The 12,061-nt window shown below is 42.7% G+C and overlaps 1 protein-coding gene across 4 annotated transcripts in view; it reads right to left on the bottom strand.

Annotated features, from left to right (window-relative positions):
• Positions 1–11,819, bottom strand: part of LOC118397563 (serine/threonine-protein kinase LMTK1-like) — a 90,461-nt gene extending 78,642 nt beyond the window's left edge. For 2 of the 4 annotated variants that reach the window (XM_035792465.2, XM_052473405.1), the window contains exons 1-2: positions 11,449–11,818; positions 11,169–11,305 (exon numbers count right to left, since the gene is read on the bottom strand). In XM_035792465.2, coding sequence (XP_035648358.1) covers positions 11,169–11,262 — 94 coding nt within the window. In that variant the 5' untranslated portion in view covers positions 11,263–11,305; positions 11,449–11,818. Of the gene's footprint in view, positions 1–11,168; positions 11,306–11,448 lie in introns of those variants that run through there. The other 2 variants (XM_035792474.2, XM_052473409.1) reach the window with 2 other exon arrangements.
• Between the last annotated feature and the right edge of the window lie 242 nt (positions 11,820–12,061).

Below are 12,061 nucleotides of genomic sequence, written 5' to 3'. Positions count from 1 at the left end.
AAATGTGAAATGGATAACCTGGAGGATAGCCTGGGACGCCTGCCAACACTGCCAGTAAAACCCCCATCAACCTCTGCTTCCTGCTGCTCGCTCATAGCATGATGTCATCACAACCCTCCCCAGCACCAAGCCAGAAAATGTTCTGACTCTCTCCATCTCTCTTTCCCTTTTATCCCTTCTTATATTTCTATCCGCCTCTCGCCCACTACTCTACTTCTCTTTCCCTCTTAATCTCTCTCCATCCCTCTCTTCCCCTGTCTCTCTACCTCAATCTGTCTCTTTCCCTCTCAACCATCCCTCCGTCTATCTTTCCTTCCCTCTCTTTCCTCCTTTCCTAAATCTATCTATCCTTCCCTAATTCTATCTTGGGGCGGCAGGTAGGTAGCCTAGTGGTTAGAGTGTTGGACTAGTAACCGAAAGGTTGCAAGATCAAAGCCCCGATCTGACAAGGTAAAAATATGTCATTCTGCCCCTGAAAAAGGCAGTTATCCCACTGTTCCTAGGCCGTCATTGAAAATAAGAATTTGTTCTTAACTGACTTGCCTAGTTAAATAAAAACCTTTTCCTCTCTCTCCAGCCTTCTATAATCCTCTCTTCATCCCTGTCCACCCTCCCTCTCTTTCTCTCCGATGACCTGATTCATTATTACACAATAAAGATTTTGAGAGCGTCTGCTAAATGACTTAAATGTAAATGTAAATGATCTTTTAGCTTATGTTTCACATACACTACATCTTGCAGACTCAAAGATGCAATCCTTTCTGCAGTATGGCATCACAGACAGGTCCATATGGCGGCTCTGGTCTAAAGCAGTCCACTATATAGGGAATAGGTTCCCATCATTAGGGCTCCCGAGTGGCGCAGCGATCGAAGGCACAGTATCTCAGTGTAAGACACATCACTACAGTCCCTGGTTCGAATCCAGGCTGAATCACATCCGGCCGTGATTGGGAGTCCCATAGGGCGGCGGACAATTGGGCCAGCGTCGTCCTGGTTTGACCGGGGTAGGCAGTCATTGTAAATAAGAATTTGTTCATAACTGACTTGCCTAGTTAAACAAAACAAATAAAAATATCATGTAACTCCACAGGGTGACCGTCAGTTTATTCCCCCTCACCCCTTTTCTTTCTTAACGGAAAATAATTCAAGTGGAAAAATAACTATGGAAGTAATTTTACCCACAAGACATAACTAGTGATGACAAAATAATTGAAGAGAGAGAGAATGAAAAACGGCACCGGAAGAAATGGCAGCAGTTTTACGGGCGCCTAACCAAATGTGCTATTATGTGGTGTGTTTTCACATTATTTGTAACTTATTTTGTACGTAATGTTTCTGCCACCATATCTTACGGGAAAAAAAGAGATTCTGGATACCAGGACAGCGATCATTCACCTCGGATAAGACAAAGATTTTTTCTTCAATAAGCAGGACGCACAGGATGTACTTCAGACACCAGACAAGGCCAAAATCCCTGTTATTGGCAGGAGAAAGAGACGTACAGAGGACACAGAGCGGGTGCCTCGTAAGAATCCGCTGACGGCGAGTGGGAAAGCTGCCGTTACGTCAGTATTAATTGCCAACGTACAATCTTTGGACAATAAATTAGACGAGTTATGATTACGAACATCCTACCAACGGGACATCAGAAACTGTAACATCTAATGTTTCACGGAATCGTGGCTGAATGATGACATGGAAATTCAGCTAGCGGGATATATGCTGCACCGGCTAGATAGAACAGTACACTCCGTGTCTGTGGGGGAGGTCTGTGCATATTTGTAAACAACAGCTGGTGCACGAAATCTACGGAGTTCTCTAGAGTATCTTATGATAAGCTGTAGACCACACTATTTGCCAAGAGAGTTTCCATCTATACATTTTGTGCTCTTTATTTACCACCACAGACAGATGCTACCACTAAGACCGCACTCAGTCAGCTGTATAAGGAAATAAGCAAACAGGAAACCACTCACCCAGAGGCAGCGCTCCATGTGGCCGGAGACTTTAATGCAGGGAACCTTAAATCAGTTTTTACCTTGTTTATGTTACATGTTACATGTGCAAGCAGAGGGAAAAACATTCTATATCACCTGTACTCCACACACAGAAACATGTACAAAGCTCTCCCTCACCCTCCATTTGGTAAATCTGACCACAATTATATCCTCCTGATTCCTGCTTACAAGCAAAAGTAAAAAGCAGGAAGCACCATTGACTCGGTCTATAAAAAAGTGGTCAGACGAAGTAGATGCTAAACTACAGGACTGTTTTGCTAGCACAGACTGGAACATGTTCCGGGATTCTTCCGATGGCATTGAGGAGTACACCACATCATCAGTCACTGGCTTCATCAATAAGTGCATCAAGGAGGTCATCCCCACAGTGACTGTACGTACATACCCCAACCAGAAGCCATGGATTACAGGCAACATTCGCACTGAGCTAAAGGGCAGCGCTACCGTTTAAGGTGCGGGACTCTAACCCTGGAGCATATAAGAAATCCTGCTATGCCCTCCGACGAATCACCAAACAGGCAAGCGCCAATTCAGGGCTAAGATTGAATCGTACGACACCGGCTCCAACTCTCGTTTTATATGGCAGGGATTGCAAACTATTACAGACTACAAAGGGAAGCACAGCCATGAGCTGCACAGTGACTCGAGCCTACCAGACGAGCTCTATCACTTCTATGCTCGCTTTGAGGCATACATGAGAGCATCAGCTGTTCTGGGCGACTGTGTGATCACGCACTCCGTAGCCGATGTGAGTAAGACCTTTAAACAGGTCAACATTCACAAGGCAGCAGGATCAGACAGATTACCAGGACGTGTGCTCCGGGCATGTGCTTACCAACTGGCAGGTGTCTTCACTGACATTTTGTTGAGTCTGTAATACCAACATGTTTCAAACAGACCACCATAGTCCATGAGCCCTAGAACACTAAGGCAACCTGCCTAAATGACTACAGAAACGTAGCACTCACATCTGCAGCCATGAAGTGCTTTGAAAGGCTGCTCATGGCTCACATTAACACGTTATCCCAGAAAACCTAGACCCACTATAATTTGCATACGGCCCAAACAGATCCACAGATGATGCGATCTCTCTTGCACTCCACACTGCCCTTTCCCACCTGCACAAAAGGAACACCAACATGAGAATGCTATTCATTGACTACAGCTTAGCGTTCAACACTAGAGGTCGACCGATTAATCGGAATGACTGATTAATTAGGGCTGATTTCAAGTTTTCATAACAATCGAAAATCTGTATTTTTGGACACCGATTTGGCTGATTTGCTTATTTTTTTACACCTTTAATTTAACTAGGCAAGTGAGTTAAGAACACATTCTTATTGTCAATGACGGCCTAGGAACGGTTGGTTAACTGCCTTGTTCAGGGGCAGAACGACAGATTTTTACCTTGTCAGCTCGGGGATTCAATCTTGCAACCTTACGGTTAACTAGTCCAACGCTCTAACCACCTGCCTCTCATTGCACTCCATGAGGAGCCTGCCTGTTACACGAATGCAGTAAGAAGCCAAGGTAAGTTGCTAGCTAGCATTAAACTTATCTTATAAAACACAATCAATCAATCATTATCACTAGTTAACTACACATGGTTGATGATATTACTAGTTTATCTAGCGTGCCCTGCGTTGCATATAATCGATGCGGTGTGCATTCGCGAAAAAGGACTGTCATTGCTCCAATGTGTACTTAACCATAAACATCAATGCCTTTCTTAAAATCAATACACAAGTATATATTTTTAAACCTGCATATTTAGTTAATATTGCCTGCTATCATGAATTTATTTTAACTAGGGAAATTGTGCCACTTCTCTTGCGTTCTGTTCAACAGAGTCAGGGTATATGCAGCAGTTTGGGCTGCCTGGCTCGTTGCGAACTGTGTGAAGACTATTTCTTCCTAACAAAGACAGCCAACTTCGCCAAACGGGGGATGATTTAACAAAAGCGCATTTGCGAAAAAAGCACAATCTTTACACGACTGTACCTAACCATAAACACCAATTCCTTTCTTAAAGTCAATACACAGAAGTACATATTTTTAAACCTGCATATTTAGCTAAAAGAAATCCAGGTTTGCTGGCAATATTAACCAGGTGAAATTGTGTCACTTCTCTTGCGTTCATTGCACGCAGAGTCAGGGTATATGCAACAGTTTGGGCCGACTGGCTCGTTGCAAACTATTTTGCCAGAATTTTACGTAATTATGACATAACATTGAAGGTTGTATAATGTAACAGCAATATTTAGACTTAGGGATGCCACCCATTAGATAAAATACGGAACGGTTCCGTATTTTACTGAAAGAATAAACGTTTAGTTTGAAAATAATAGTTTCCGGATTCGACCATATTAATGACCAAAGGCTCGTATTTGTGTGTTATTATGTTATAATTAAGTCTATGATTTGATATTTGATAGAGCAGTCTGACTGAGCGGTGGTAGGCAGCAGCAGGCTCGTAAGCATTCATTCAAACAGCACTTTGGTGCATTTTTCCAGCAGCTCTTTGTTGTGCTTCAAGCATTGAGCTGTTTATGACTTCAAGCCTATCAACTCCCGAGATGAGGCTGGTGTAACCGATGTGATATGACTAGCTAGTTAGCGGGGTGCGCGCTAATAGCGTTTCAAACGTCACTCGCTCTGAGACTTGGAGTAGTTGTTCATCTTGCTCTGCAAGGACTGTGGATTTTGTGGAGCGATGGGTAACGATGCTTCGAGGTTGGCTGTTGTCGATGTGTTCCTGGTTCGAGCCCAGGTAGGGGCGAGGAGTGGGACGGAAGCTATACTGTTACACTGGCAATACTAAAGTGCCTATAAGAACATCCAATAGTCAAAGGAATATGAAATACAAATGGTATAGAGAGAAATAGTCCTAAAAATACTATATTAACTACAACGTAAAACCTCTTACCTTGGAGTATTGAAATCTCATGTTAAAAGGAACCACCAGCTTTCATATGTTCTCATGTTCTGGGCAAGGAACTTAAGTTAAACATTAGCTTTTTTACATGGCACATATTGCACTTTTACTTTCTTCTCCAACACTTTGTTTTTGCATTATTTAAACCAAATTGAACATGTTTAATTATTTATTGAAGGCTAAATTGATTTTTATTGATGTATTATAAGAAAGTTAAAATAAGTGTTCATTCAGTATTGTTGTAATTGTCATTATTACAAATACATTTTAATAGGTATCGGCTTTTTTTTGTCCTCCAATAATCGTATAGGCGTTGAAAAATCATAATCGGTCGACCTCTATTCTACACCATAGTGCCCACAAAGCTCATCACTAAACGAAGGATCCTGAGACTAAACACCTGCCTCTGCAACTGGATCCTAGACTTCCTGACGACACATCCGCCACGCTGATCCTCAACACTGGAGCCCCTCAGGGGTGCATGCTCAGTCCCATCCTGTACTCCCTGTTCACCCACGACTGCATGGCCAGGCACGAATCCAACACCATCATTAAGTTTGCAGACGACACAACACCGACAACAACGAGACAGCCTATCGGGAGGAGGTCAAAGACTTGGCCGGGTGATGCCAGAATAACAACCTATCCCTCAACGTAATCAGGACAAAGGAGAGGATTGTGGACTACAGGAAAAGGAGCATGCCCCCATTCTCATCGACGGGGCTATAGTGGAGCAGGTTCAAGTTCCTTGGTGTCCACATCACTAGAATGGTCAAACACACCAAGACAGTCGTGAAGAGTGCACAACAAAGCATATTCCACCTCAGGAAACTAAACAGATTTGGCATGGGTCCTCAGATCCTCAAAAGGTTCTACAGCTGCAACATCATGAGCATGCTGACTGGTTGCAACACTGCCTGTACGGCAACTGCTCAGCCTCCGACCGCAAGGCACTACAAAGGGTAGTGCGTACGGCCCAGTACATCACTGGGGCTAAGCTGCCTGCCATCCAGGATCTCTATACCAGGCGGTGTCAGAGTAATTGCCTCGCTACTGTATACAGCCTCTCTACTGTTACTTGTCACTGTCTTTTTACTGTTGTTTTTTATTTCTTTACTTAACTATTGTTCACCTAATACCTATTTTTTACTTAAAAATTCCACCGTTGGTAAGGGCCTGTAAATAATAGGCATTTCACTGTAAGGTTGCATTCGGCGCACGTGACAAATACACTTTGATTTGATTTGATTTGGAGGGCTAGAGAATGGAGCACATCATTCTTTCATTAGCCCTCTGCCAGTACCAGACGAGGGAGGAAGGGAAGGGAAGGGGCTGAATGAGCCTGGGGATTTACACAATTCAATAAACAAAATAAGATAGTGAAATAGAGAGTTCCGCAATTCATAACTGCATATGGAGGAGGAGAGAATGAAATAATGTACTGTCCAAAACAACTGAAACTTATTTTCACTTATTGTCATTTATTTTCAGATCTCCAGAGAAAGATGGCCAATATAGGCTACTGTACTTTGTGAGCTATTGAAATTAAATCCATCAGGAGAACCACAGAACTGTATACTGCACATCAGACAGGAAACAAGACAAATAATGACAGAACAGGCTAACGAGCACCCCCTTCTAACATTATTGTCCACAGCTGAACATCCATGGACCAAATTAATTCACATGTCATCAACACTTGTGAGCTCCAAGAAGAAGCAAGTTTTCTTGAAAAGGCTCAACAACAGAGACTCTGGACTTTGGGTTCGCGCCCAGGCTCTGTCGTAACCGGCCGCGACCGGGAGGTCCGTGGGGCGACGCACAATTGGCATAGCGTCGTCCGGCTTAGGGAGGGTTTGGCCGGTAGGGAAATCCTTGTCTCATCGCGCACCAGCGACTCCTGTGGCGGGCCGGGCGCAGTGCACGCTAACCAAGGTTGCCAGGTGCACAGTGTTTCCTCCGACACATTGGTGCGGCTGGCTTCCGGGTTGGATGCGCGCTGTGTTAAGAAACAGTGCGGCTTGGTTGGGTTGTGTATCGGAGGACACATGACTTTCAACCTTCGTCTCTCCTGAGCCCGTACAGGAGTTGTAGCGATGAGACAAGATAGTAGCTACTAACAATTGGATACCACGAAATTGGGGAGAAAACGGGGGTAAAATTCACACAAAAAACACACCCAAATTTTTTTTAAAGGCTCAACAAATCCGATCTAACAAAGTGAATATTTGTCAAATCCATCGTAATTTATGTGTTGTAACAGGCCCACAGTGTGGTTACTTCAGTCTGCATACAGAAATTGGTGGTGGTAGTCAAAGTAATTTTTAACTGTGATACAGTCGATTGGTGACGATAACATGAACATGTGTTGGGGTTGACATCCATACTAGCATTATACTCAGAGTTTTACCTCAACATAGTGTGAAAAACACATATAAACAATAGCCTAAATGTAGGCTAATTTTGCTGGGGGGCAATGAGGAAATTTGTGATCTTTCCTCAGCAGCAATTTCCCACACGTGTCTCCATGACAATCCCATTGTTTTGGTCGAATTCGATCAATCCATACCCGAGTCGAAAAATCTAACAAAAACCAATAATTCCTTTCATTTACAGTGTTAAATAACACTAATATGTGAGAACAATATCTTTAAGAATAAATGTTTGAACTTTTCCATTATAAAAAAAATAATTGTGGAAATCTGTAGCTCAAGTCGACTACAAAATCCACAATGCAATGCTCTCTCTATGGGCTGGCTGGCTGGCTAGCTAGCTAGGTAGCAAGCAAACAAAGCAACACACAATGATACCAAAGACAATATCAGCATGTAAAGTAGCTACAGTTGAAGTCGGAAGTTCACATACACTTAGGTTGGAGTCATTAAAACTCGTTTTTCAACCACTCCACAAATTTCTTGTTAACAAACTATAATTTTGGCAAGTCGGTTAGGACATCTACCTTGTGCATGACTCACGTTATTTTTCCAACAATTGTTTACAGACAGTTTATTTCACTTATAATTCACTATATCACAATTCCAGTGTGTCAGATGTTTGACATACACTAAGTTGACTGTGCCTTTAAACAGCTTGGAAAATTCCAGAAAAGTCTGTCATGGCTTTAGAAACTTCTAATAGGCTAATTTACATAATTTGAGTCAGTTGAAGGTGGACCTGTGGATGTATTTCAAGGCCTACCTTCAAACTCAGTGCGTCTTTGCTTGACCTCAGGAAAACAAATTGTATACCTCCACAAGTATGTTTCATCCTTGGGAGCAATTTACAAACGCGTGGAGGTACCACATTCATCTGTACAAACAATAGTACGAAAGTATAAACACCATGGGACCACACAGCCATCACACCGCTTAGTAAGGAGACACGTTCTGTCTCCTAGAGATGAACGTACTTTGGTACGAAAAGTGCAAATCAATCCCAGAATAACAGCAAAGGACCTTGTGAAGATGCAGAAGGAAACAGGTACAAAAGTATCTATATCCACAGTAAAACAAGTCTTATATCAACATAACCTGAAGGGCCGCTCAGCAAGCAAGACGCCACTGCCCCAAAACCACCATAAAAAAAGCCAGAGTACCATTTGTAACTGCACATGGGGACAAAGATCGTACTTTTTGGAGAAATGTCCTCTGGTCTGATGAAACAAAAGTAGAACTGTTTGACCAAAATTACCATTGTTATGTTTGGAGGAAAAAGGGTGACGCTTGCAAGCTGAAGAACACATTGCCAATCGTGAAGCACGGGGCTGGCAGCATCATGTTGTGGGGGTGCTTTGCTGCAGGAGGGACTGGTGCACTTTACAAAACAGATGACATCATCAGGGAGGGAAATTATGTGAATATATTGAAGCAACAGTCAGGAAGTTAAAGCTTGATCGCAAATGGGTCTTCCAAATGGGCAATGACCCAAGCATACTTCCAAAGTTGTGGCAAAATGGCTTAAGGACAACAAAGTCAAGGTATTGGAATGGCCATCACAAAGCCCTGACGTCCATCCTATAGAAGTTTTGTGGGCAGAACTGACAAAGTGTGTGCGGGCAAGGAGGCCTACAAACCTGACTCCGTCACACCAGCTCTGTCAGGAAGAATGGGCCAAAATTCACCCAACTTATTGTGGGAAGCTTCTGGAAGGCTCCCCGAAGCGTTTGACCCAAGTTAAACAATTTAAAGGCAATGCTACCAAATACTAATTGAGTGTATGTAAACTTCTGACCCACTGGGAATGTGATGAAAGAAATAAAAGCTGAAATAAATCATTCTCTCTACTATTATTCTGACATTTCGCATTCTTAAAATAATGTGGTGATCCTAACTGACCTAAGACAGGGACTTTTTACTAGGATTAAATGTCAGGAATTGTGAAAAACTGAGTTTAAATGTATTTGGCTAAGGTATATGTAAACTTCTGACTTCAACTGTATTTAGCTGTGAAATCACCCAAACAAACTGCACTATCAATTTTGGAGTCTACAATCTCACCCTGTTCAACCTGCAGATCCATGTGCCTCACAGAGTGGAGTCTGACATTCGCAACTGCAGATATACTTTTGAGGAGATGGGAAACATTGCCCATGCTATGTCAATGGGCCGTGCGGTGCATTCTGGGCGATTCTTGGACAATGAGCTCTCCTTCAGTGAATGGGAGTCTATTGGGCGCTAGCTCGAAAACCCAACATTAGCACGAATTTGGTCAACAAGAAGTACAACATTACAAATATTTTCAGAGATGTGAGATGATTAACTTGCTATCTGTACTATCGTATAGCTTTTGAATCGTGACATTATGTACTTTAGAGGAAAATTGGCATGTTTTGACATAAACTGACTTTGAGAAGGGATTGCATGATGATTTGCTTAGCAACCATGTGATGCGGCATGACAGCATGAATACGATTGGTCGACAGTCTGCTGGGTGGGGCATTATATGTTCCTTCATTCATTGGATTCCTATCTCCTTTCTATAATATCTCTGGCAACGGCACCATACAATGCACCCTGGACTAAAGAGGCTGACAAATAGGAAAAATGTGAAAGAACCTCTGTTAAATTGCACATTCCTCTAGGTAGGAATATCGCAAAAATATGATCAACGGCTCATTCGAGAGAAGACATCCTCCCGAGTTATGACATCGGCCAGTATTAAAATCTGACATGTATGAAAGACGTTTTCGAGATCTAAAATTCATATTCCTATTAACCTCCAGTGTAGTGAGAGAGACTTTATCACAGTGCTACGTAATACCAGCCGGATGTCTGTCTGCTTGAACGCCAATAACCCAGATACAGATGAAAACATGAAATGACCCAGGGAATTGATAGAACATCACTCAGATATGAACAAAAACAATATAACATTCCAAATTGGTGAACCTTCCCTTTAAATTCGAGTATCCATTCCATTGACCCCTTTACCGCATCTAGTTATGGGAAGAAACTCACTGGAGCCATACCAACAGCAGCACTTCCTTCCTTGAGAAAAAAAACCTGTCTACAGTCCTGCAGGTACCAAGCATTCACTTGTCACTCGTGACAGTTTCATGATTCAAGATGATTTGGTTCTGGGTGGTGAGACTTTCTTGAACTTAAATACACTTACAGGTGAATCAGTATAAGAGTGCAATCTACAGTGTTGTCATTCATTCATACTTTTAAACTCCCGATTATACCTCTTTCTGATCTGACTGGATCTACAGACAGTACATCCTCCAATATGCTTCTTCCAGAAAATCCCTCTGTAGGCTACCTTCCCTTTCACCTGCATCTCCTACCTCTAATGCTTTAACCTAGCAGGGTAGTCTAAAGGTTGAACGGGATACATCACTGACTTTTAGGAGTGCCCAGGCCAGCCAGTACTTTGCAGAAGGTTAAAAGATGAATACTATGAGATATTAGGCTACTGTCACAGTTGAATGGCCAATCCTACTAAGTAGGTTCACCCACAGGTGTAAGGGAAGGCTCTCTCTCTCACACACACACACACACACACACATAAATTACTGTCAGTCTGCCACCTTTATAATTGAACAGCTCCAATGTATTTAGCCTACTAATGCATGCATTTGTGGATCTGACAGTGGTAAATGTAACAAACATGATGACACGATTACCTTTCTGAGCTAGACAAACATTACTTACAAAGACACTTGGTTTTCTAATTCTATCAAGCAATGGGATGCCGGCATTTCAGTTAGAACTCACCTAAATTGAAATGGGAACTGAGGGCAAACCCGGGGACGAAGAATGATGAAGACATGATGACCATCAGCAGAATCGCCAACATCTTCCTCGCCATGGGGGAGTTACTGGTGTTGCAGAGACACTATTGCAGGTAGCTTCTAATCAAAGAAATGGTAGAGAGAAAAGCTCCATATTTTGCCAGGCATAAAATAACAATCGGATTTAGAAGCAGATGTTGACAGAATGCCCCCCTCTCTTACAGATGTTGACAGAATGAATCAGCTTCTCCAGTGCAACTTACCGTTTTCCTATTGCCGTCCAATTGTGGAAAATGTGCAGAGATTGTCGCTGCAAAGTGCCACCGCCACAGTGAGTGCGGTTACCATATACCGCACAGTATTTAAATTGATGCTATTCCCTGTGGTCTCTGCTGCTGCAGCAAACCACGAACAGGTCCAGTGTATCATCCCATTTATAGATTAACTCGTCCGAATGCGATGTCCTTTGATGATGATATCAACAACAATGTCTCAACTATGAATCAATCACGCATTCGCCTTTAAGTAATACCAGCTTCTCATAGCTGTTGCACTAATAGCGCGAGCACAGAGCGGGAGATGTCGGTGTGCTGACAGCGAGAGCGCCATCTTGCTTGCTAATGTTGCGTTCCCAAGTATAATTTCTGACTGAGCTGGTGTTTCGCTCTGCTCCAGAGACTGCAGAGGAGGGGGTTATGCTGGGCCACTATAACCTATTTGAGGGTGAGCAATTGAGCAAGATCAGTTTATCACGATGAACCAGCGTTATGCTTTAATATCTCACTAATCAAAATGAGTTAGGGTTTTGAGTAGCCTGCCCTGGCTATAACTGTCACAATTCATATTGTTGATCTCAAATCATCAGTGGCGATTTTA

The sequence above is a fragment of the Oncorhynchus keta genome, chromosome 2 (assembly GCF_023373465.1).
Source record: "Oncorhynchus keta strain PuntledgeMale-10-30-2019 chromosome 2, Oket_V2, whole genome shotgun sequence".
Taxonomy (NCBI): domain Eukaryota; kingdom Metazoa; phylum Chordata; class Actinopteri; order Salmoniformes; family Salmonidae; genus Oncorhynchus; species Oncorhynchus keta.
This window is presented reverse-complemented; position numbering and strand designations above follow the sequence as displayed.